Below are 27,663 nucleotides of genomic sequence, written 5' to 3'. Positions count from 1 at the left end.
ATATATATTGTGTTTTATTGTATTTTATTTTATTGTGCTTTTATATGCTGGATCGGAGCAAGAGTAACAATTTTTAGCGCCTCTTTACTAAACTTGCGTACTGGAAATGACATTAACAATCGTGATCTTGATCTTTTCGCGTAGACGTGGCCAGATTTCAATGATTGGAGAGGATAAAGGAACACGGTTCTAACACTATCGTTCCAGCCTAAGATGAAGACATAAGCACTCACTCCTTAAAAAATAGGCGAGGAATCGAGTGGCCCGACAGAGCAGGGGACACAGCACCTTTTCCGCTGGGATCTTCGCCGCCCTGACATCGGTGTTACAGGACAAATCGGCATCTTGTGCCCGCAGCGAACAACCAAACCTTGCGGCCAGACGTTCTTCCCACCGATTGACTGCGCTGGACTCGCTCGCTGTCAATCAGTTGACGTCACAATGCTGGGCTTGGTTGAGCTGCGGGGGTGGGTTCTTTTGTGAGGCGGAGTGTTCTCCGCCGCTTCTTGCGAGTGCGGGGATTTCTCCAAGAAAGCGGTGGGGATTGGTGTGAACGAGCGAGTGAGAGCGGCGACGATGCCCTGGAACACCCGACCTTTGCTGTCCATAGCATGGCTCTTTCTCGTCGCTTTCCCGCCGTGGGTTACTGCCTGCCCCAGTCGTTGCCTTTGCTTTCGCACGACGGTGAGGTGCATGCATCTCATGCTGGAGAATATACCTGCTGTCTCCCCGCAAACCACAATCCTGTGAGTATGGAGCGTCGGCACTGCAACGCTTTAAGGGAGAGGGTAGACAAAATGCTTTGTTGCCTTGCCGGAGGGATTAGAAGCAATGGAACTCGTTCTTATCTAAAACCACAACTTGGTTCAGCTTTATTACAGAGAGCAGACAGAATGGAGAGTTTGACAAAAGTTTTAATTTAAAAGCAGTTGTTTGGATGTAGACATTTGAATATTTTTCTGCACCTGTGAAATTCTCTGCATTGAAACAGTTTTGTTTTTTAGTGCCAAACTCGAAACTAACTTAAAGCTTTTTGAACTGTGTCTTTGCTGAAGGAGTGAAATATGGTGTTTGAAAAAGTCTTCTCATGCAGTTATCAGAAAAAGATAATTGATATAGCGCGATGAGCATAATGATCAATGATGCTGAATGGAAACGCTCGCAGCATTTTCTGCATGGCAGAGAGGATCTTAAATATATTATCATGTAACCTAAAAAGGTAATTTTAAAAGCCGGAGAACGGATAACAAGAAAACACTTTACGAAAATAAAACGACTTTAGCTGTAAATGACAAAGGTCTAAAACTTGTTAAAAAGCCGCCTGCTGGAGTCAGCCTGCAGTTAGGTACTTGGCCCCGCTGACTCCGATGTAACCCACTGAGCAACCTTTCTATGTGGTGTAGAATGTAATGTTCTGCCCGTGAGCTGGAAACTGGACCGAGGACAGTTTAAAAATAAAAGTGGCTGTTTCTCACGAATGCTGGAAATTACGGTGTTTGAAATGGCACAAAGTTGCAGGCACTTTTGGTCATGAATCAATGGCGATGTATGTAATGGAATTTACTTTGGAGTTAGCCGATTGATTTCACCCCCCCCCCCCCAAACACATCTTTCTGGCTTACGTTAGAAGGACGTTAACAATCTGTTAAAGTTATTGAATCGGGAGGAAATACTTCCAGCAAACTGGAGCTGCATAATACTGTAGTCGCTGGACTTCAGTCCCGCCGTGGTTTACATATTGCTTGTACCAATTTGCTTCTGGGCGAGGTTTTAGAACTCCGAATAGTTTAAAATCATCTAGTATGAGAACTATTTTTAAACTGAGTGAACACGAATCCACCTCGTAAATCTGTCTTCAATGTTACTGGTTTTGGTCTACCTCTTTTGCTCTTAACCCCTTGCCCTCTTGGAGCCTCTAGAATCTGTTTCACTTAATATAAATTTACTTAAATGGATGCTCTTATTCCGGTGGAGGGCAAAAGGTTAATATGCATGTAACTGAGTTTGACGACACTGTTTTGTGGCCCATGTTATTTTTTTCCACTAAGTATAAGGCTTGAGAAAAAATTGAGTATTTGAAAAATCTGTGAGTCATCAGGCAAAATCATTCTTTGTTGGGATTCGTCTCTTGACCCAGGATTGCTTCAGATAGTGTTTGCATCTTCGTTCCTTCCATCTGCTGTCTTTTTGTTGCGCTTTTATTGTAAGATATTTTGTTTTAACTTTTCAACCACTGATATGAAATGCTGTAGTGCTTGGGTTCAATGGGTAGTTACCAAGCAGTATTGTGTGTAACTTGCAATGGATGAGGTTTACTTCAACATTATGTAGGGCGTTTGTGGAAATATTCTCTGAAAAGGACATTTTTCTCTCCCTCTGTAACCACTGCAGATATAATTAGTGTAAGCAAACATGAAGAGGCAGACAAGAAAGGCCAGCTGATCCACCCCTTCATGTGGTTCCTGGAAAATCATGAAGAGATTTTCTTCTAATCCACAACAGCCAAGTAATTTTGCAAGGCAGAGGAATAATCAGAAAATAATAACAAAAAGGGTGGGGTCAGGGGACAGGAAATGGAATAAGTGTATATAACCTTTCACACTCAGCTATTTCATTAAGATCAAGGATGATATTTTGCATCTGTGCCATTTTCCATATCTGTGATACCCTTTTTATTCAAAACACAGCTGATCTGTCCTGAAAGACTGGAAAATTCCAAAGATTCAATATCATCTATGTGAAATCATTTCTTATATCACTTCTTCTGAGACTGTGACCACTGGTTGTTCATTCTGAAAAGTCACCACCCTGTTTGGGGGGGGGGGGGATATTACCCCTCAGATAATCTTTAAATTTCTCCACTCTCACTCTAGCCAGGGGAACCATCTGCTATATTAGTGAGCACTGTAATAATTTTGTATGTTTCAATGAGATAGCCCCATTTGTCTAAACTTGTGAGGATTTTGACCCAGTCTGTTTGGTTATACCTCATAGTTAATCTAGAATTGCAGGAATATCAGTGCAGGATTCTGATAGGTAAAGGAGGTTAGAATGGGAACCATAAGAAGAAAGGGGAGTGGTAAAAAATAGTTGGAACCAAAGGGGAGGTGGGGTGGGATTCCATGTGTGATGTTGGCAGGTGGAGGTGGGGGAAATGGACAAAGATGGCCCACCACAAGGAGAAGGAGCGGGGAAAAATTGTGTGTTTCCTAAAATTGGAAAAATCAATATTGTTGTAGACTACCCAGGTGGAATATAATGTTTTGTCCTCCAGTTTGCATTGGTATGACGGTAGAGAAGGTCAAGGACGGAGGAATCAGTGTGGGAATGACAAGGGGAGTTGCAATGGTCTCCAACTGGGAATATGGAATGGCCATTGTGGATTGAGATATATATTAGTGAAATGGTGGCTGAGTGTGCAGTGAGTCTCAACGATGTAGAGAAGCCATGTTGGGAGCACCCGATGCAATAGACAAGGTTGGAAGTGATGCATGCAAATGTTGCCGCACCTGAAAGGACAGTTTCATTTCCTCAATGGTGGTGAGAGAGGAGGTGTGATTACAAGTGTTACATTTACTGCAAGAGCAGGGGAAAGTGTCAGGGGTAAGGCTGTGGAGGGAGGAGTGGACCAGGGAGCCATGGAGGGAGCCTTCCCTGTGGAAGACAAAAAAGGGGTGGGGAGGAGAGGATGTGGCTGGTGGCAGGATTTAGTTGTAGCTGGCAGAAATGAAAGATAGTATGATGGATGCAGTCACTCGTGGTGGAAGGTAAGGACAAGGAGAACTTTATCTCTGTTCTTTCTGGGAGGAGGTAAGATGGGAGCAGAAATGCAAGAAACAGATGAGATGCGAGTAGGCCTCCAACCAGAAGGGAAGGCATGATTCCTGAAAAATGAACAATTTAGATGCCCTCCAAGAAAAAGCTTCATCTGGATTGCAGATTCAGCAGAGACAGAGAAAACAGGAGAAGGAATAAGAGACAGAATGGGAAGAGGTATAGTCTAATAACACTGGACAACACACTTTTTGTTCATGATAGACCGCTTGAAGCTAAATACAAATATAATTTCAGACTATCATGTAGGAATTTAGAGAAACAAGGAATTAACTTATATTGAAAATTATGCAAGATGATTTTCATTTGTACTTGGTGTCTGAGGTTTCTTGCTTAAGTATCCACCAATAATCAGCAAGTATTAATGGATTCTAGTTACCCTGATACAGTCTCTCCATGACTGCAGTCTTCTGGTGAGACCTTTCATCATGCTCATCACTGACAGCGCCAAGATTTGCATGGAAGAAGTCCAGATGGGAATGCAGAAAACAAATCTTTATCGATATGTTGTACTTCATGGTTTTGTATGCTTGAAGCATGTTGTTAATCTGCTGTACATAGTTTGATGCTCTGTAGTTGCCAAGAAAATTTTCAGCAACATCGTGAATGCCTTCCATGTGATTTTTCTCCAGTCCCATTAGAAGTTCTTTGAATTGCCTGTCATTGGTGACTTGTTTGATTTGTGGACTAACAGAAATGCCACCTTTAATCTTGGCACCAGTTATCCTGGGAAACATCTGTCTCAAATACCAAAATCCTTCACGGAAATTTATAGTCTTTCTAAAACCTGTCCTGTGCAGCATCTGCTCTGCCTAAGCATTGCCAGGCATGCCTGGACATGATGAAAAGAGAACTTTCCGGCTTACATTGTGGGCAACATTTTAATTTATGAATTATAATAACTAATATTGGTGATTTTTTTAAAAAAAATGGTGCATGATAGGGAAATTTCATGGTGATTTTCATGATCAGCCCAAAATCCATATGATACACACAAAAATATTCAGGAAGCAAAATCTTTGTTGTCCAGTGTTAGCAGTGGAGACAGAGAGTTCATTGTAAATGTCAGTGGAGAGTTTGCCTCTTAATGGAGACAGTGTGATCATGAAAGTCATGAGATCTCAGAAATGGTCATGTTATTTTGAGATCAGGGTGGAAGTTGGTGGTGAAGGTGATAAATTTGATCATTTCTGCATGAGTCGAGAAGTAGCGCCAATATAATCATCAGTGTAATGGAGAAAGTTGTAAAGTGGTACTAGAGTAGGTTTGGAGCAGGGACTGTTCCACGTAGCCAACAAAGAAATAGACATAGCTGGGGTGATATGAAGGTGGCCATGGATAGAACTTTGATTTTCAGAACATGAAAAGAGTCAAAAGAGAAGTTGTTTAAAGTAAAAACAAGTTCAGATGAGAGTGTTGGTGGAAGGGATCCTTGTACACAGGAGCGAAGAGCATTTAGACCATCCTTTAAGGGATATGGAGGTGTATAAAGACTGGACATCAATAGTGAATATCTTGCAGCAGAGGCTGAGGAATTAGAAGTTATTTAAGTTGGTGGAGGGCATGATGGGTCCCTGATGTAAGTGGGAATATTCTTATGACTTAATTTCTTTTGGATGAAGAATTGTTAAAAATGTGAAATCCCCCGGAGAAATTCTGCCTCATCCAACTTTTAATTGTGACTTAACCCTCTAGTGAAGCAATTACCTGGTCAGACCAATTTGCTCCACCTTAAACCTCTCTTCCCGGAATACTATTCCATCCATTTAAAGGTTTTCACCATCAGTCTAGTAGACTGCATTGATTATATCAGCATTTATTGCAGTATCACTTGATCTGTTCGCAATGACCTCTGCCTTCACCAAGACCACTGAAGCTCCTTTTTGAATATACTCAGGGTCACTGGAGGAAAAAAGACAGCTGTGTACTCCAAAAGTTGATGGAGAGCAAAAATAACTGAGTGGAATCAGCAAGCTGAGTGGAAAGAGATTGGAGAGGTGACTCAAAAGTGTTCATGCAGAAGTCACTATATGTGAAAGCTTTTGAAATCAAGAGGGTTCAAACGGCCTATGACTGAACGAGAGATTTTTGCACAGAAGTTCTGAAGAAATTCTAGAAAAAAGTGTTGTTATGCTGAACTCTGGTATTCCTCTGCATGTGTAAAATGTATTGATGACCTTGAACAAGAATGAGACCTTGTTCTGGCTTTATATGATAGGATTACTTGGATGAAAAGTGGTCATGAAGGCTTTCCACAGTATCTGAGTTCCACTTGGATGTTTGGCATAGACTTGGTTTTCCACAAAAATAATAACTGCTGTCCAAGTTGCTTGCTTCAGTTGCAGTAGTACTTGGGCTCCTGATTTGGAATGTTTTGCAAGCATCCCTGCAATTGTTTCTGTCCTCTGTAATAATGAATGCCAGCTTTTCTCTCTGCTGTGGCATATCCCTTTTTAGCAGGGGATCTTTTATCTTGATGGACAATTGTCTTCAAACAAACTGCATTTTGGGGAAAATACAAATTCTAAAATTACTTTTGCAAAATATTCTTTTGGAAACAATTCTTAAGCATTGTTAAATGTTATGACATGAAAATAGTCATAACGTAATAGTCATAAGGCTGTCCTTTATAAATCAGAGCATTGAGTATAGGAGTTGGGATGTAATGTTAAAATTGTACAAGACATTAGTGAGGCCAAATTTGGAGTATTGTGTACAGTTCTGATCACCGAATTATAGGAAAGATGTCAACAAAATAGAGAGAGTACAGAGGAGATTTACTAGAATGTTACCTGTGTTTCAACTCCGAAGTTACAGAGAAAGGTTGAACAGGTTAGGTCTTTATTCTTTGGAGTGTAGAAGGTTGAGGGGGGACTTGATAGAGGTATTTAAAATTATGAGGGGGATAGATAGAGTTGACGTGGATAGGCTTTTTCCATTGAGAGTAGGGGAGATTCAAATGAGGATGTGAGTTGAGAGTTAAGGGGCAAAAGTTTAGGGGTAACACGAGGGGGAACTTCTTTACTCAGAGTGGTAGGTGTGTGGAATGAGCTTCTGGTAGAAGTGGTAGAGGCAGGTTTGATATTGTCATTTAAAGTAAAATTGGATAGGTATATGGACAGGAAAGGAATGAAGGGTGATGGGCTGAGTGCAGGTTGATGGGACTAGGTGAGAGTAAGCATTCGGCATGGACTTGAAGGACAGAGATGCCCTGTTTCCGTGGTGTAATTGTTATATATGGTTATATAATAGAAGTGCACATTACATATGTAGATACTGGGTTTAGAATGTCGTCAATGAAGACGTGCAGTAATAAGTTTTTATTTGGTGTAATCTGGTGATGTACAAAGGAAGGTACCACGTACCGGATGGAATTTACAGCTAAACTTGAAAAATAAATTATTTATGTGCCTAAGCTTCTGTAACTACGAGGTTAATAGAAATGTCATTTCAATTTTACATTGATAGGATCTTTAGTATAAATGAGAACTTAATTTGTGACACAAAGTATTGTCAATGTCATACTTTTCTAGGAAGTATGATACCCTTATACATGTGGTTTCCAAAAGATTACAAAAACAAAATTATTGTAATTGTACATTGCAGAACTGGCATTCATGAAACCTCTTGTATACATAACATACTGCTTATCATTTCTCCCCACACAGAATGGAAATTGCACATTGTCAATTAAATTGAGTGGGTTACAGACAACAGTTTAAGTTAGCTCAGATCTTCTTGAAATACAATGATGCCTTGTGATGTATGTCATTCTTAATGTTCAGAATTTCTGGAAAACTGCGAAGAACAGAATTGGTTCTAGATGAGGACCTTAGTAATTCATTTATATTGCTGTGCCCTTTAATCTTGTCCCCAGTATCTCTAACATTTTAAACTCTGCACTGGCTTTACACATTTGTTTACCGTTCAAATTAGTAGGCATGATCAACTAACTAAGCCTTTCATGAAAGAGATGGTTTTTAGTGTGATGCAGTCCATTTTTCTGCCCTAGAAGGTGAACAATTTAAACCATTGGTATTGGGTCTTTAAGGTGGAAAATTGTTCTTCGATGTTAACATTATTATTTTTAAAAATGTGACTGATGTGCAGAAGACTTCATGCACACTTGCAACCAATGCAAAATTAAAAACAGTCTACCTTTCTTCCCTGGAAGTGACTGCTTTGCATATTTTTGTTACTTCCACTAGAGCAGGTTTGCTATCCTGGGGTCCATGGACCCCTCGGTTAATGGTAGGGGTCCATGGCATGAAAAAAGTTGGGAGCCCCTTCACTAGAGTGATTTAAAAGAAAACACCAGAAGCTCACAGCAGTCTTATGTAGAAGGCTTTCGTCAGCAAGAAAGCACTAGAAATCGTTGGGAGTGAGTCATACTGTGAAGTGGTGAGTGAGAGTGTGGGAACTGAGCAGAGTGGGAGCCATTTAAAAACAAGTCTCATTGGGAGTGAGCCATACTTTAGAGTAGCAAGTGAGAGAGCAGAAGCCATTTAAAAACAAGAAGTCTTGTTGGGGGTCAGTTTGACCCAGTATAAAGAAGCAAGGTTTATGCAGAGTGGCCATTGTTGGAGTGGAGAACTGAAGCTTTGGCTTGAAAGGGGGGAGGCACAGGTGAGTAACAGAAAAGAGCATCCTGTAAGATATGGGATTGCATTGTAACTAGTAGTCTCTCTGATGAATACGTCAGCAGGAAGTGCACTCAATTCCAGCTCCTGACTGACCAGGGCAAGGAACTAGAGTTCCTGCTCTGGTGCTGGATGTACCTAGGACCATTCAGAAGGCTGAAACCCTTACGAGACTTTTACTGAGGTGGTCACACTCTAAGAGTGCAAGCTTCAGATAGTAAATGGGTGACCACCAGGAGATGTAAGGGGTGTAAGCAGTCAGTGCAGAGTTCACCAGCGCCCATTCCCCTCAGCAACATGTATACCCTTTTGGATACCGCTGGGAGGAGCTAGATAACCTATCAGGGCACAGCAACTGCAACCAGGCTGGTGGCACTGTGGCTGGCTCTGAGATTCAGCAGGGATGGGTAAAGTCGGGCAGGTTGATAGTGATAGGAGACTCAATAGTTGGGGGGATGGACAGAGGGTTCTGTGGTTCTGTGAAAGAGACACCAGGATGGTGTGTTGCCAGGGTCCAGAATGTCTGAGTGGTTGCAGAATTTTCTTTGGGGGGGGTGTATGAGCAGTCAAAGGTCATGGTGCACTCTGGCCTGCTAGTTTCATAGCGTGCTAGTCATAGCAGGAATACGGTGATTATACTGGTGAATAGTGGCTGAGGAACTGGTGCAAGGGGTAGAGTTTCAGGTTCTTTGATCATTGGAACCTCTACTGGAACGGGGTGACCTGTACAAGAGGAATGGTTTGCATCTAAACTGGGGAGGAACTAATATCCTGGCCGGGAAGTTCACCAGTGCTACTTGAGAAGGTTTAAACTAGTTTGGCAGGGGATGCAGCCAGAGAACCAGATCAGAAAGTGGAGAGATGGGGAGGAAAGTAGATAACTGGGCCAGTAAAAACAGGCAGAAGCAAAACAATGTAAGGGATAATTTGAAGTGTGTGAATATTAATCCTGGGAGTTTTATGGATAAAGGTGATAAACAGAGCACAGATCAGTACATAGAGTTATGATGCTGTGGCCATTTCAGAGACTTGGTTGAGAGAGGGACAGGACTGTGTGCTTAATGTGCCTCAGGGTTTTAATTGTTTTCAAAAAGGTAGAGAGGTAGGTTAAATGTGGGGGAGGGAGTTGCACACTAATCAGAGACAATATCACAGCTGTACTCTGAGGGGACATAATGGAGGGCTGAGTTTTATGGGAAGGACTCAAAATAGGAAAGGTGCGATCCTCTGGGATTGTACCACAGGACCCCTCTCCCCCCAATAGCCTTGAGGACATTGAGGAACAGATCTGCAGACAGATTAAGGAAAGGTGTAAAACAATAGTTTTGTTGTCTTGGGGTTCTTCAGCTTTCTTAATATAAATTAGGACCTTCTTAGTGCGAGAGGTTTAGATGAGGCAGAATTTGCTCAGTTCAGTATTCAACACAATCATCCCTCAGAAACCGATTGGAAAGCTGAGCCTGCTGGGCCTGAACACCTCCCTCTGAGACTGGGTACTAGACTTCCTGACTGGGAGACATCAGTCAGTCCGGATCGGAGGCAGCTTCTCCAACACCATCACACTGAACACGGGGGGAGGTGGGGGGGGGGGGGGGGAAAGCAGGGCTGTGTGCTCAGTCCACTGCTGTTCACTCTGCTGACCCACGACTGTGCTGCAACACACAGCTTGAACCACATCATCAAGTTTGCCGATGACACGACCGTGGTGGGTCTCATCAGCAAGAATGACGAGTCAGCATACAGAGAGGAGGTGCAGCGGCTAACGGACTGGTGCAGAGCCAACAACCTGTCTCTGAATGTGAACAAAACAAAAGAGATGGTTGTTGACTTCAGGAGGGCACAGAGCGACCACTCTCCGCTGAACATCGACAGCTCCTTGGTAGAGATCGTTAAGAGCACCAAATTTCTTGGTGTTCACCTGGCGGAGAATCTCACCTGGTCCCTCAACACCAGCTCCATAGCAAAGAAAGCCCAGCAGCATCTCTACTTTCTGCGAAGGCTGAGGAAAGTCCATCTCCCACCCCCCATCCTCATCACATTCTACAGGGGTTGTATTGAGAGCATCCTGAGTAGCTGCATCACTGCCTGGTTTGGAAATTGCACCATCTCGGATCACAGGACCCTGCAGCGGATAGTGAGGTCAGCTGAGAAGATCATCGGGGTCTCCCTTCCGGCCATTACAGTCATTTACACTACACGCTGCATCCGCAAAGCAAACAGCATTATGAAGGACCCCATGCACCCCTCATACAATCTCTTCTCCCTCCTGCCATCTGGGAAAAGGCACTGAAGCATTCGGACTCTCACAACCAGGCTATGTAACAGTTTCTTCCCCCAAGTCGTCATACCCCTCAATACCCAGAGCCTGGACTGATACCAACTTTCTGCCCTCATCTGTGCCTATTGTTTATTATTTATTGTAATGCCTGCACTGTTTTGTGCACTTTATGTGGTCCTGGGTAGATCTGTAGTTTAGTGCAGTTTTTTCTGTGTTGTTTTTACATAGTTCAGTGTCATTTTTGTACTGTTTCATGCAGCACCATGGTCAGTAAAAACGTCTCGTTTTTACTGTCTACTGTACCAGCAGTTATGGTCGAAATGACAATAAATGTGACTTGACTTGTGAATGCAGGAGGGTTTCTTGCGTCAGTATGTCACTGGTCAAACAAGATGTTGGGCTGTACTGGACCTGGCGTTGAATAATGAGCCTGGCTAGGTGACTGACCTTGTGGTGGGTGAGCAGTTAGGGAACAGTGACCACAACTCCTTAAGATGGCTATTGATAAGGTTAACTATGGATGTTGTGGGGAGAGCATTCAATTGGAGCAGGGCACATTACAAGAGCATTGAGAAAGAGCTAGGAAGAGTTAATTGTTTTTTGGCAAGTCCACATCTGACATGTGGGTGGTGCTTAAAGACCAATTGCACAGAGTAGATGACAGGTATGTTCCAGTCAGAAAGAATAAACAAGGATGGCAAGGTAAGAGGACCTCGGTTGCTGAGAGAAGTGATAAATTTAATCAAGAAGAAAAGGGGAAATATATTCAACTTAAAAAGCTGGATTCAAACAGGGCCCTTAAGGATTATAAAGAAGTCAGAAAAAACTCAAGAAAGGAATTAGGAAGGGCCATAAAAAGTCCAGCAATTAGGACTCCTAAGGCATTCTATGCATACATCAAGACCAACAGAAAAACTATGGAGAGAGGATAAAGCGGAGGGGGGAGCATGTGCTTGGATGCAGAGTATGGGGGTGAGCCTCTCAAAGAACTTTACATCAGTATTTACCAAGGAGAAGGATGTGGGGTGTAAGGAGATTGGTGTTAAGAGTAATATGTTAAGGCATTTCGAGGTAAAGGAGGAGGTAGTGTTGGGTCTCTTACAGACCTATTAAGGTGGATAAGTCCCCAGGGCCTGATGAGGTATCCCCCAGGTTACTGAGAGACGAGAGTAGAGATTGCTGGGTCTTGACCAATATTTTCATGTTCTGTCTAGTCACAGATGAGGTTTCGGAGGACTTGCGGATAGCTAATGTTCCATTATTGAAAAAGGGGACAAGGGATAATCCTGGAAACTAATGGGGAACCACTTCATTCTCTGGAAGTTGCTGGAGAGAATTATTAAGGATAGAATATATGAGCATTTGGAAAACCATAGCCTATTAGGGAGAGCCAGCATGCCTTCATGCGGGGCAAGTCATGTCTTACTAACTTGATTGAGAATTCCGACAAGGGTGGTTGTTGAAGATAGAGCTATGAATGTTGTCTACATGGATTTTAGTAAGGTGTTTAACAATGACCCTCATGGAAGTTTCATCCAGAAAATTCAGATGCACGGGGTCCATGGTGAAATGGCCGTTTCGATTCAAAGTTGGCCTGTCCTTATGAAGGCCGAGGGTGGTGGTTGGAGGGACTTGTTCTAGATGAAGGTCTGTGATTAGCAGTGTTCTGCATGGATCTGCACTGGGACCTTTGCAGTTTGTGATGTATATAAATGACCTGGATGTATGTGTCGATAGGTTTGCATATGATACAAAGTTTTGTTGTGGATAGTGTAGAAGACTGGCAAGGAGTACAGCAGCATATAGATCAGTTACAGATATGGGGGGGGGGAGGGTGGAAGAGCAGACGGAGTTTAATCCAGCCAAATGTGAAGTGTTACACCTTGGTAGGTCAAATATAATGAGTCGGTACACTGCAAAGTGTGTGTTAATGAGCAGTAGAATCTCGGGGTCCAAGCTCATAGCTCCCTGAAAGTGACTACAGTGGTTGATAGGGTGGTTAAGAAGACTTATGGTATGCTTGCCTTTATTAATCGAGGCACTGAGATCAAAGGTCAGGAGGTTATGTTACAGCTTTATAAAACTGCAGTTAGGCTGCATCAGGAATACTCTTCTGTCCACCCCATTATAGGAAGGATGTTGAGGCTTTGGAGGGATTGCAGAAGAGGTTAACCAGGATGCTGCCTGATTTAAAGGGCATGTTTTGTGAGAGATTGGACAAACTGGGGCTGTTTTCTCTGGAGTAGTGGAAGCTGATGGGAGATCTGATAGAGGTTTTTGTGCCTGAGAGGTATAGGTAGAATATACAGTATCTTTTCTCCCTGGGTTGAAATGTCTATTACCAAAAGGCACACATTTAAGATGGGAAAGGGTAATTTCAAATGAGATACGCAAATCAGAAATGCAGATTAATGAGGGAAATGTAAGGACATGGACATTGCATAGAGAAGGGATTAGTGTAGTTGGCCATTTGATTACAAATTTAATTGGTACTGCACAGCATTATGGGCTGAAAGGCCTGTTCCTGAGCTGTATTGTTCTATGTTTTAAATAATATGCTGGGATTTATTTGAGAGCAAAGTGCACTTTAATTTGAATCACAGTTATCACCATGTTTTGAAAACTCTGAACTCCAGGTGCTGGACATACTAAAATAAGAACAGAAAAATGTTTAAATGAATCAGCAAGTTAGGCTGCATCTGCGGGAAGAGAAGTACAGTTTCAGATCAAAGATGCTTCATTGGACTTTCATGTTTTTATTTTGTTTCTGTGCAATTTTCTCATTAAGAGTAAATGATGCTTTTGTTTTACCAGAGGACAGAAAAAAGTGTTTGCATTTATGAAATGTCTTTCCATAATGACAGAGTTCCAATACTTCAAGTGCAGTCAGTTTTGTAATTTAGGGAATCTGAATAAGGAACATGTTCATTACCAGATACCACATGCAGAAGGGAGAAAAGAAGATTTAAAAAAAAAAATAATTGTGGTTGTTTTAAGTATAACTATTGTCCAAGGTTTAAACTTCTGGAAACACACAGTCCATCAGACAGCATCTATGTCAAGAGTGAGATTCTGTGTGAGAGCAGGAAACATTCAAAAGAGAAGGTCTCATTATACATAAGTTTCACTTGGGCCAATAAAAAGAAGTGAAGTTTAAGTGGAGCGAACATATTGCTAGTGGACAGGGTTAGATTGGGGAATTGAGACATTGGCTTAAGAGACCAGTGAGAAGAGGTAGAAACCAAGGTCATGGAAGCATTTCGCATCAGCCGTTGTGTGAGTGGGCCAGTGTAGGAGTCTTGAGCCTGTGGCTTCAGAGGGTTCGGCAAGAAGGCATGGCTGAGTAGCAGGTAAGTTTTTCATAGCAGTTAACTAAAAAGATGCATGATTCACAATTAAATAAAATAGGGGAGAAGGATCAGGAAATGTGTTGCAGCTGCATGATGTGGTGGCTGATGAACCCTATTGAAGTTTCTCGTGACCACATCTAGAACAAGTGTTGGATGCTCAAGAAACTCTGGCTCAAAGTTGATGACTTGGAATCTGAGCTTCAAGTGCTGGTGCATCAGGGAGGGGGAGTTTTACCTGGGTACATTGTTTCAGAAGGCCGTCACACTCATTGAAATAACTGCTTGAAATTTGGTCTGTGGCCAGGGACAAGTCTGTGACTGAGCTGACTGAGGCAAATGGGCGATCCAAGAGGTAGCGGTGGAGCAGCTTCAGCTCTCGAGCTTGCCCAGCAGGTCTGAGATTGTTGCTCCCTGTGAGATAAGTCAGTTGGGGTGGTTAGAGGAAGGATGAGTAACTGAACTATGTTACTTTGATTAGAAACACATCCAACAGGGGAAGAGAGGAGGCATTTTGTAATTGTGGATAGTACAGTCAGAGGAATAAACACAATTCTCAGTCATAAGAATTGAGAGTCCCCAAGGCTGTGTTGTCAGTTTGATGCCCATGTCTGGGACATCTCATCGTCTGACCTGCAAAGGAATTAGGAGTGGAAGGAGAAAGATTCAGTTGTCGTTGTCCATCGGGTCTCAACAATGTAGGACACATAAGGAAAGGGATCCTGCTGAGGGAATTTGAGCACCTAGGGATTAAATTAAAATGCAAAATCAGAATGGTAGTAGTTTCTGGATTGTTACTTGAGCCATGTGGTTAATAGATGAGCGACATACGGTGTGGGATAAGTGAGTTTGAATTCATGAGACATTGGCACCTGTATTGGGGAAGGAGGGAGCTGTTCCAAAGCGGGATCAGGGCTTGAGTGAATTGCATAACTAGGGTTGTGGATATGGATTTAAACCAAATAGTTGGGTTCAACAACTTGGGAAGGTATGGATCTAGTAGGAGAGTGTAAGGGAGTTTATGGAAGTCTCCAGAATAAAGAATAAGATACAATTGAGAAAGGGATGAGAATCTAACTTCAGGCAAAATGGAGACAAAATTGAAAAGAGAGGTGAAAGTGTTATAATTGAAGGCGCACAGAATATAATGTACATACACAACGCTGGAAGAACTCAGCAGGTCGGGCAGCATCCGTGAGAAAAGAGTAGCCAATGTTTCAGGCCGAGACCCTTCATCACGGATGCTGCCTGACCTGCTGAGTTCTTCCAGCGTTGTGTACGTTTTCTTTGATCCACAGCATCTGCAGTTGTATTTTTGTGTTCAGAATATAATGTAAATTCTTGTAACACAGTTAGAAATTGTCAGGTATGATGTTCTGAACATTACCAAGTCAGAGTTAAAAGATAATCACAGTTGTAAGCTTATCATCCAGGGATGTAGATAATATTGATAGAATGGCAAATAGGCAGTGGGGGCTTTGAAGGTAAGGTAAATATGCAATCGAATCCTTGGAAATAGTGACATAGGATCAGAAGATGTAGGGAGAATTGAGAAGCTGAAAGGGTAAAAAGATACTGCTGGGAATTGTATCCAGGCCTCCAAACAGTAGCAGAATGTGGAATACAAATTGCAACCGGAGATAGAAAAGGAGTTTAAAAAGGGCAGTGTTATCATGGTCGTGGCATGTTTTCAATATGCAGGTAAATTGAGAAGGTCGATCTATTGCTGAATCCTGAGAGAAGGAATTTGTAGAATACGTACATGATGGCTTTTTAAAACAGCCTGTGATTGAGCTGACTAGGGAAAAGGGCAATTCTGAATTAAGTGTTGTGTAATAAAGCAGATTTGATTAGAGTGTTTAAGGTAAAGGAGTCTATAGATAGTGAGCATAATATAGAATTTATCCTGCTGCTTGAGAAAAAGCAGTTACAATCAGATATTCTGGTCTTACAGTTGAGTAGAGGTAACTGCAGAGTCATGAAAGAGGAGCTGGCCGAAGTTGATTGGAAGTGACACTAGCAGAGATAGTAGTAGAGCAGCAGGTAGAGCTTCTAGGGGTAATTATGAAGACACAAAATTGGTTTATCTCAAAGGAGAAGCAGCACTCTTAAAGAGAGTATGAGGCAACTGTGACTCCTAAGGGAAGTCAAAGACAACATAGTTGCAAAAGAGAAGACGTACAACATAACAAAAATTAGTGTGAAGCTAGAGGACTGGAAAGCTTTTAAAAATGAAACAAAGGCATCTAAAATGCCATAAGGAGAGAAAAGATGAAACATGAAGCTAAGCCAGACAAGAATATAAGGGGATACCAGAAACTTTTCAGATGTACAAAAAGTAAAAGAGAGGTAAGAGTGGACATTGGACCATTGAATGGGGAACAATGAAAATGCGATCGAGCTAAAGTATTTTTGTTAGTTTTTACTGTGGAAGACACCAGGAATGTGCCAGAAATTTGAGAGGATCAGGGCGAAGTTTGAGAATGTGCTTGGGAAGCTGAAAGTTCTGAAGCCAGATAGGTCACTTGGAGCTCATGGGCCCCATGGTTCTGAAAGGTAGCTGAAGAGATTGGAGAGGCATTATTAGTGATCTTTCAAGAATCATTAGATTCTGGAATGGTTCTGGAATACTGAAAAGTTGCAAATGCCACTCTACTCTTTAAGAAGGGAGGGAGGCAGAGGAAAGGAAGTTGTAGTCCAGTTAACCTAACTTCAGCGGTTGCAAGGGTTGGGATCCATTATTAAGAGTGTGGTTTTTGGGGTACTTAGAGACACATGATAAAATGGTTTCCTTGGAATTCATTGAGGAAATAATGGTAGATGAAGGAAAATCTTCCCAAAGGTAGATGAAGTGGATGTTGTTTACATGGATATTTAGAAGGCCTTTGACAAGGTAAGGTATTGCACATGAGACTAAAGAGCCCATCGCAACACAGGAAAGCTAATATCACGGACAGAAGATTGGCTGACTGAAGGGAGGCAAGTAGTGAAAATAAAGGAGGCCTTTTCTGCTTAGCTGTTGGTGATTAGTGGCATTCCACAAGGTCTGTGTAGTTTCCGCTTTTTTTCACAGTGTATGTTAATAATCTAGACAAACCTGATGGATTTGTAGCCGAATTTGAGGGTGATAAAGAGATCGGTCAATTGAATTAAATTTATTTAAATCTTATATCTGTCCTACAACATGGGGGAGTAGAAATCTTTGCGTTAGGACTCCATCACAATATATAGAGACGTGTGAATTTATGTCTAGTGTCTTGTTGAAAGTAGCTGTCCCAGCCTGTTGGTCTTGGCTTTAATGCTGCAGTACCACTTGCCAGATGGAATCAGCTGAAACAGTTTATGGTTGGTGTGACTGGTGTCCCTGATGATCTTCCAGGCCTGCTTTTTGCACCTGCTGCTGTAAATTTCCTCAATGGAGGGAAGTTCATATCTACAGATGCACTGGGCTGTCTGTATATCTCTCTGCAGTGCACAGTAAACAGGTTGGTGTAGTTCCTGTACCAGGCAGTGATACAGCCAGTCATTATGTTCTCAGTAGAAGGTCTTCAGTCACTTGCTGTTGTGCTTTTTTTTGCCACACAGCTGGTGTGTACAGTTCAGCACAAACTGCTGAAGTATTTATACAGATTAGAAGAATGGCAAAGAAGTGGTAGGTGGGATACAGTGTAGAGAAGTGTATGGTCTTAAACTTCAGTAGAAGGAATAAAGGCGTAGATGACTTTGTAAACGTGGGGGGGGGGGGGAGTGAATTCAGGAATCAGAGAAGCAAAGAGACTTAGGAGCCCTAGTTCATGATTCCCTAAAGGTTAATTAAATTAAATGCAGAACAGGATCTTCTAGCTCACTGAACCACCCATGCTGCACAGCAACCCACCGATTTAACCTTGGCCTAATCACTGGGCAATTCAAATGATCAATTAACCTGCTTAACTGGTATGTCTTTGGACTGTGTGAGGAAACCGAAGAACATGGGAAGAGTGTAAGAATATTTATTTTATTTATAGATACAGCATTGTGTAGGCCCTCTCCCTTATCCCCCACTCCCCTTCAAGCCGTACTGCTCCATCAACCCCTGACAACTCCAATTTAACCCTAACCTAATCATGGGACAATTTACAGTGACCGATGAACTGGCCCGGTAGGCCTTTGGACTGAAGAGGAAACCGGAACACCTGGGGAAACCCCACGCATTCCATGCCAGAATTGAACTTTGAGGCAACAAGCTGTAGTAGCTGCTACAAACACCTTGCAGATAGAGTCTGTAATAAGGAAGGCAAATGCAATGTTAGCATTCATTTTGTGAGGATCAATATAGAAAAGCAAGGATGTAATGGAGAAATTTTTATAAGGCTTTCATCGGATCTTATTTGGAGAATGGTGAGCAGTTTTCAATGTTTCCAGTAAGCTGGCGGCAAACTTGGATGCAGTGGCTTCTACGGGACCAACCAAAGGCGGTGTCTTTTTTAAACATATTTCTGATGATCACAAGATGTTCTGAATATTAAGAACTTAAAGTACTGCAGTTCTACCCCATCAGCAACTTGCTTGTCAGCTAAGAAACTGAAGGAGCTAGACTTGGTGTGGGTCGTGCTGTTGCCTGTGTACGTGAAGGAAGTGTACATTCTAACAGTGAGTCCTTGTCTTTGTTGCTTTTCTTGTGATTGCAAGATGCTGCTGGATATTGTTATTATGGAATGCTGCACATCTGAATGACTGGTTTATTGGCGAATGGCAGAGGAGGTGAGCGATCTCAGTTGTAGCAAGGACTGGGCCTCGAGCCACGGTGTCACCTGCTTGCAGACACCCAGGAGAGGGGTGTTGGGGTCAGTGCACTCTACTGGAGTGCTAGAGGCAGTGTGATGTGGCCTATATGTTGGAATTGGTGCTGCTCTCCACTGTTTGCTCAGCAGGAGACAAGATATATTGTCTCCTGCAGCATTCATGGACTCGGGGGCCTGGACTATTTTTTTGTTTGACTGAATTTTACTTCTGTTGTACCTTGGCCCTGGAGTAATGCTGCTTAGCTTGGCTATATTCATGGGTGTTCATGTATGGTTGAATGACAGTTGAACTTGAAATTTTAGGCCCCATATCTAAGAAAGAATGTGCTGGGGTTATGGGGAGTCCATAGAAGGTTTACAAGAATGATCCCTGGAATGAAAGAATTAAGTTAAGAGAAAAGTTTGATGGCTCTGGGCTTGTACTTGCTGGAGTTTAGAAGAACTAGGAGGGATCTTATTGAAACCCACTGAATACTGAAAGGCTTAGATAGTGTTTATGCGGAGAGGATCTTTCCAATAATGGGAGAGTTTAGGACCAGATGGTATAGCTTGAGAATAGAAGTATACCCTTTTAGAACAGGGATTATGAAGAATTTCTTCATTCAAAGTGGTGAATCCATTACCACAGACAGCTATGGGTGACCATATTTAAAGCAAAATTTGATAGGTTCTTGATTAATAAGGGTATCAAAGATTATGGTGATAAGGCAGGTGAATGGGGTTGAGAAGCAAAGTAGATCAGCCATGATCAAATGCGGAGCAGGCTCAATGGGACAATTGGCCTATAATAACTTTTAAAAGGCCTTCTGGTAGTGTCATTGGCCTGAAAAAAAAAGTCTGTCTTTTCACAGATGCTGCTTTGATCTTGGAGTGTTGCAGCATTTTCTCTTATTTTTCAGGATCTGGAGTTCTTTAGATTTTTATTAATTATTGTCCAAGGTCCAGGGTAAAATCTTAATGGGGTACTGTTGTTGCACTTTTTTTTTTTTTTATTGACCAGAAGGTACTTTGCACCTCAACTACATCTGTCTTCCCAAAGTCAACTTTGAACAACAATGCATCTCTTAATTTGCCACAAGAGATCAGAAATTGATAAATTGTCACAACTATTCAGTGTTGGTACATGGAGGCAGTTGCTATGGTTTTCTCTTAATTCACTCTCAAGATAGTAGGAGTAGTTTGTATTAGAAACAATTATTTATTCATAAATTTAGCATACCAACAGGGAAACTTTCAATTTATTCCTTTGAGAAATCTTCTGTCCACACATGGTTGCAGTAGTTGTTTGCAGATAGTCACATGATATAATCTTTAAAGGGTAATGGCTCTTCAGGAACAACTATTGTTTATGGACCAGTAGTTTATACATCAATTCTTTAATATTGAAAGGCAAAAGTAAAAATAAAATTGCAAAATATTTTGGCATGAAACCCTGGAGATACTTGGATTAGTAGACTCTTTCCAGATCTGGCCCTAATAGGTTGCACTTTGCCCAGTTGCTATTTAGCTGTGGGTTTCTCACTGCAGGGTTAATAATGCATCCTTTAGTATCTCCATGACTGCTACACACAAGCATGTTCTTCGGTGGGGTTTCTAAGATGGCTGCTATTCCTCTGCTTTGATTTATTTTCTTCTGTCTTGATAATTAAAGTATCTGTTCTTCTGAGAACCTTGCATTGATAGACGACTGCTCTGAGTTGTTTCTGCTTACCTGTGATCTGACCTTTTAAGGTTTCATTACAGGAAAACTGCCTTTTAACCTTTTCGAAGTTCAGTTCAAATTAAAAATAATTCAGTAGATCTAATTTCCCACCTGGGTGAAACATTTATCTTTAGCCAGGTGTCTGGAACTTAATGAGATTAATGATTCCTTTCCCAAAATCTGTTTAAGTCACATGATTCCTGACTTCTTCATCCATCCCCTTCAACGGGCACTTTTCCTCATTGTGGAGACGAATCCAGGTGTGAAGAGTGCTCATGTGTTATCTTCATTCTTTCATAGCTTGGACGTGTTTGGTGCCTTGTTTCTGAAGATTGTGTTGCCATGATTATCTAGATCTTCTGTCTCAGAACAATTGTTTGTGATCAGAGAATAGATTCACCTACAGTTTGCCTGTGCTGTTTATCTTGTCTGAATTTCTCTCAATGTAAGCTGTATTGTATCATCTTGTAGAGTGGTAGTCTGCTGTAGTACTGGTGACGTGATTTTGACTTGTCATAGAAAACAAACAGTTATTTTGGCCCGTCAATCCATGCCAAAACCATTTAAACTGCCTACTCCTATCAACCTGCCCTGTACCATGTACCTGTCCAAACTTTGCTTTAACATTGAAATTGAGCTAGCATGCTCATCCACACTCTCATGACCCCTCTGAGTGAAGATGTTTCCCCTCATGTTCTCCTTAAACATTTTACCTGTAACCCATGATCACTGGTTGTAGTCCCACCCAACCTGAATGGAAAAAACCTGCTGGCATTTACCCTATCTATACCCCTCATAATTTTGTATGCCTCTATCAAATCTCCTCTGTCTTCTGCATTATCTATGCTATTCCACATTAATCCGCTCAAATTCTCTATCCCGGCATCATTGATAAGGAATTTGAAACTATGGAGATGTTGGTGGGTGGACCAAGTCCCTTTCTGCAAAGGGATCAGCTCAAGCAATCTTCTTGATGCTCAAGCAATGTGACCCACTAGCTACAGCAATGTACGTTTTTTTTTTGTCCTTTGGTGGGTGCACTGCTTCCATTGTCGATGTAACATTCTGCTGGTCCAGTATGATGACACGTCAGCTGTCCTGGTTCTTTGGGTTCACCACCACTCAACTTCATCTGTTAGTTGTGCTTAGTGTCATGGGGAGTTCACATGACATTTCAGAGCTAAGTTGACATATCACTAATTTCCCAGAATAGCTTTTACTGGGAGGAAGTTAGACCTTAAAAGTCGCATTGGTCACTATACCTATAGAAGAAAATAACTGCTTTGCAGATTGTACAGCATACAATTATTGGATGTGGGACTAACACTCTGGGCAACAGTCTGTATGGATGAGATGGGCCAATGTGCCTATTACCATTCTGTGAAACTCTGGCTATACTGAATTGGTTCCTGGAGGGATAGCCTCTGTATGATGGGCTGCATAAGGATAGACTGAATCTGATGGAACTTTATTTCCTCTGGAGCCAGGGTTCTCAACATTTTTTATGCTATGGGCCCTTACCATTAACCAAGGGGTCCCTTGCTCTAGAGGTATGAGATGTGATCTCACTGTAAGAATCTGATAGTTGTAGGATAGGTGGCATGATCCAGCTGGGGATTATGGTCAAAATACAGGGTTTTCTGTTAGACTTGAGTAGTGTCAGGAATGCTCCGATTATTTAAGTTCTCTACCTCCAGGAGACTGCAGATGTTCAATCAGTGAGAGTATTCAAGGCTGAAACTGGTATATCTTTGAACTCGAGGCAAGTCTCCGAATATGGTGATCTGGAGGGAAGGTAGACTTGAATGTCTCTGGAAATGCTGCTGCTTCTTGAGTTCTAACCATATCAGTCTTTGGATTGGGATTTAGCGAACTGCAGAACGCACACCCTGATGGTCTGTTTATTGTCGCCAGTGATTTTAACCACGTGAACCTTCAGTCACTGCTCCCCAAATTCCATCAGTATGTGGACTTTGTAACGAGGGGGGAGAACGCATTGGACCTGGTTTACACAAACATCCCCGACGTGTACCGGGCAGAGCCCCGCCCCCACCTCGGATACTCAGACCACATCTCTGTTATGCTAATCCCAGCATACAGACCGCTCGTCAGGTACTCCGGACCAGTTCAGAAGCAGGTGAAAACCTGGCCAGCAGGAGCCATCTCTGCTCTTCAAGACTGCTTTGAGAACACTGACTGGCACATGTTCAGGGAGACTGCAACCGATAGCGACTCTACCAACTTAGAGGAGTACACAGCATCAGTGACCAGCTACATCAGCAAGTGTAGTGATGATGTTACTCTGTCCAAGACCATCACTATACGTGCCAACCAGAAGCCATGGATGACCGCAGAGGGGCGTGCGCTGCTGAGGTCCCGCGACTCCGCCTTCAGAGCAGGCGACAAGGCAGCTTTAACAACAGCAAGGGCCAAACTGTCCCGGGTCATCAGAGGGGCAAAGCGTGCACATTCCCAGCTAATCCACAGTCACTTCCAGGACAGCGGTGACACGCGGTGCATGTGGAAGAGCATCCAGGACATCACCAATTACAAGACAACATCACCTGACTGTGCAGGTGATGCCTCCCTCCCAAATGCGCTGAATAACTTCTACACCTGGTTTGAGGCGGAAAATGAAGTGGCAGCAAGGAAGTCCACCCCTCCTACAAATGACCAGGTGCTGTGTCTCTCCGTGACCAACATGAGAAGAACCCTGTGCAGGGTCAACCCACGGAAGTCTGCTGAACGAGACAACATCCCTGGTAGAGTGCTCAGAGGATGTGCAGACCAACTAGCAGATGTTCTCACTGACATCTTCAACATCTTCCTGAGCAGCGCCACCGTTCCAACATGCTTCAAGACTGCCACCATCGTCCCTGTGCCGAAGAAGTCTTCAGTGTCCTGCCTAAATGACTACCGTCTCATTGCACTTACCTCCATCATCATGAAGTGATTGGAGAGGTTCGTCATGAGGCATATCAAGACCCTGCTGCCCCCCTCACTGGACCCCCTGCAGTTTGCGTACCGTCCCAACCGCTCAACAGATGACACCATTGCCACCACCCTCCACCTGGCCCTAACCCACCTGGACAAATAAGACACATACGTTCGGATGCTGTTCATAGACTTCAGTTCAGCATTCAACACAATCATCCCTCAGAAACTGATTGGAAAGCTGAGCCTACTGGGCCTGAACACCTCCCTCTGCAACTGGATCCTAGATTTCCTGACTGGGAGAACTCAGTCAGCCCGGATCGAGAGCAGCATCTCCAGCAGCATCACACTGAACATGGGGACTCCCCAGGGTTGCGTGCTCAGTCCACTGCTGTTCACTCTGCTGACCCATGACTGTGCTGCAACATACAGCTCGAACCATATCATCAAGTTCGCCGATGACACGACCGTGGTGGGTCTCATCAGCAAGAACGATGAGTCAGCTTACAGAGAAGAGGTGCAGCGGCTAACGGACTGGTGCAGAGCCAACAGCCTGTCTCTTAATGGGAACAAAACAAAAGAGATGGTTGTTGACTTCAGGAGGGCACGGAGCGACCACTCCCCACTGAACATCGACAGCTCCTCGGTAGAGATCGTAAAGAGCACCAAATTTCTTGGTGTTCACCTGATGGAGAATCTCACCTGGTCCCTCAACACCAGCTCCATAGCAAAGAAAGCCCAGTAGCATCTCTACTTTTTGCGAAGGCTGAGGAAAGTCCATCTCCCACCCCCCATCCTCATCACATTCTACAGGGATTGTATTGAGAGCATCCTGAGCAGCTGCATCACTGCCTGGTTCGGAAATTGCACCATCTCGGATCGCAAGACCCTGCGGCGGATAGTGAGGTCAGCTGAGAAGATCATCGGGGTCTCTCTTCCTGCCATCACAGACATTTACACTACGCTCTGCATCCACAAAGGAAACAGCATTATGAGGGACCCCACGCACCCCTCATAGAATCTCTTCTCCCTCCTGCCGTCTGGGAAAAGGCTCGGAAGCATTCGGGCTCTCACGACCAGACTATGTAACAGTTTCTTCCCCCAAGCTATCAGACTCCTCAATACCTGAAGCCTGGACTGACACTTTGCCCTAGATAGATAGATAGATAGATAGATACTTTATTCATCCCCATGGGGAAATTCAACATTTTTTCCAATGTCCCATACACTTGTTGTAGCAAAAACTCATTACATACAATACTTAACTCAGTAATAATATGATATGCATCTAAATCACTAATTCAAAAGCATTAATAATAGCTTTAAAAAAAAAGTTCTTAAGTCCTGGCAGTTGAATTGTAAAGCCTAATGGCATTGAGGAGTATTGACCTCTTCATCCTGTCTGAGGAGCATTGCATCGACAGTAACCTGTCGCTGAAACTGCTTCTCTGTCTCTGGATGGTGCTATGTAGAGGATGTTCAGGGTTTTCCATAATTGACCGTAGCCTACTCAGCGCCCTTCGCTCAGCTACCGATGTTAAACTCTCCAGTACTTTGCCCACGACAGAGCCCGCCTTCCTTATCAGCTTATTAAGACGTGAGGCGTCCTTCTTCTTAATGCTTCCTCCCCAACACGCCACCACAAAGAAGAGGGCGCTCTCAACAACTGACCTATAGAACATCATCAGCATCTCACTGCAGACATTGAATGACGCCAACCTTCTAAGGAAGTACAGTCGACTCTGTGCCTTCCTGCACAAGGCATCTGTGTTGGCAGTCCAGTCTAGCTTCTCGTCCAACTGTACTCCCAGATACTTGTAGGTCTTAACCTGCTCCACACATTCTCCATTAATGATCACTGGCTCCATATGAGGCCTAGATCTCCTAAAGTCCACCACCATCTCCTTGGTCTTGGTGACATTGAGACGCAGGTAGTTTGAGTTGCACCATATCACAAAGTCCTGTATCAGTTTCCTATACTCCTCCTCCTGTCCATTCCTGACACACCCCACTATGGCCGTGTCATCAGCGAACTTCTGCACATGGCAGGACTCTGAGTTATATTGGAAGTCTGATGTGTACAGGGTGAACAGGACCGGAGAGAGTACGGTTCCCTGTGGCGCTCCTGTGCTGCTGACCACTGTGTCAGACCTACAGTCTCCCAACCGCACATACTGAGGTCTATCTGTCAAGTAGTCCACTATCCAATCCACCATGTGAGAGTCTACTCCCATCTCCGTTAGTTTGTGCTTTAAGATCTTGGGCTGGATGGTGTTAAAGGCACTAGAGAAGTCAAGGAATGTAATCCTCACAGCACAACTGACCCCATCTAGGTGAGAGAGTGATTTGTGCAGCAAATACGTGATAGCATCCTCCACTCCCACCTTCTCCTTATACGCAAACTGAAGCGGATCCCGGGCGTGCCTGGTTTGTGGCCTCAGATTCTGTATTATCAGCCGCTCCATGGTCTTCATCACGTGCGACGTCAAGGCAACAGGTCTGAAGTCATTCAACTCCTTTGGTTGTGGTTTCTTCGGTACCGGGACAATACAAGATGTTTTCCACTGTCTGGGTACTAGTGTCCTGTTTATTATTTATTGTAATGCCTGCACTGTTTTTGTGCACTTTTTGCAGTCCAGTGTGTAGGTCTGTAGTCTAGTGTAGCTTTCTGTGTTGTTTTTTTTACTAGTCGGTCTAGTTTTTTGTACTGTATCATGTAACACCATGGTCCTGAAAAACATTGTCTCATTTTTACTATGCGCTGTACCAGCAGTCATGGTCGAAATGACAATAAAAGTGACTTGACTTGACCTGTAACCGCCTGCTTCTAGTGTGGGTTTCCTGCAGCTGCAAGGTAACTACCCAATTAAAAACATTAAATGAATGGATTCAAAGGTAATTTAAAATTGGAATGTAATCTTGATTTCAAAAGGTAATATTACATAAATGCAGATACAGTGGATTCCAGTTAATTGGGCCCTCAGTTAATCAGGACAGCTGCTTATCTCGGACAACTAAAAAACAAAAACTAATTGAGAAAATAGCAAGGATTCCCTTTGTTTATTTGCAACTCTATGCTTATTTGGGACAGGAGAATATTGCCAAAGTTTCTACCTAGCTTCAGTCGTGTGCAGTTTTATGGTCACTAAACATTACATTACGGTTGTATGGGTGACACGCATATACTCTGATAATTTTTACTTTGAACTTTTAATTTTGAATTGGTCCCAGTGAGTCACAGTTGACTGAAATCCACTGTATTTTCTTTCAAATTATATTAAATCTGTTTCATTCACTATGTTTTGAAGAATGAACGCATTAGACAAAGCATTACAGAGAAACGCAATTTGACTTGTCAGCTTGTTGATTGAAGTGGTAACTTTATTGGTTCTGTGTTTAGAATAATGTGAATTCATGATTTGTTAAAAGGTCATTCGAGGAATTGCACTTTGAATAATCTGTTTTTGAGAAATTTGAGAGTAAATTGGTGTCTGGATTTAAGGTAGTACTTATATCAATAAAGTTTGGTAGTTCATTTTTAATCTTTCTCAAGTGAATTTTTAAAGAAATGTCTAGTTTCTTGCCATATATTAATGTTTTGCTATTTCCAAATGGGGGAAAATTGGCATAAAGTTTTACCGTGCCAGTGACCAGGGTTCAGTTACTGCCACAGCCTGTACGGTATTTGCACGTTCCCCATGAGTTCGTGTGGGTTTCCTCCAGGTGCTCCGTCCGGTTTCTTCCCATAGTCCAAAGACATACCAGATGGTAGGTTAATTGGTCATTGTAAATTATCCCATGATGAAGCTGGGATTAAATTGAGGGATTGATGGGCATTTCGGCTGAAAGGGTTTATTTCACGTGGTATCTCATTAATGAAATAAATCCAACTTCTATTAACAATTTTGTACTTCAACAATAAACCAAAACTGAAAAAAATGCATTGTTTTTTTATTGCATTGAGTTCATTACAAACAAAAGCAGAAAGAGACAAGCTCAGCAAACTGTTTGAAATGGCTCATCTGTGGAATTTGCTATCAGTGGATTTTCCATTCTTTGTTCTGTCATTGGAATGCAAAGCACAAAATCCCCTTAAAACATTATAAGTTGTGACAGTTGCCTGCATTGGTTTTCAGTGACGGTG

The 27,663-nt window shown here is 42.7% G+C and overlaps 1 protein-coding gene across 2 annotated transcripts in view; it reads left to right on the top strand.

Moving 5' to 3' along the window:
* Positions 1-477: 477 nt before the first annotated feature.
* The window catches only part of pxdn (peroxidasin), a 257,963-nt gene continuing 230,777 nt past the window's right edge, over positions 478-27,663 (top strand). For both annotated transcript variants that reach the window (XM_073056799.1, XM_073056798.1), the window contains exon 1: positions 478-746. In XM_073056799.1, coding sequence (XP_072912900.1) covers positions 577-746 — 170 coding nt within the window. In that variant the 5' untranslated portion in view covers positions 478-576. The remainder of the gene's footprint in view (positions 747-27,663) is intronic.

This window comes from Hemitrygon akajei, chromosome 9 (genome assembly GCF_048418815.1).
Source record: "Hemitrygon akajei chromosome 9, sHemAka1.3, whole genome shotgun sequence".
Classification (NCBI taxonomy): Eukaryota; Metazoa; Chordata; class Chondrichthyes; order Myliobatiformes; family Dasyatidae; genus Hemitrygon; species Hemitrygon akajei.
The sequence above is the reverse complement of the archived record's forward strand: the minus strand, read 5'-3'. Positions and strand labels throughout refer to the sequence as shown.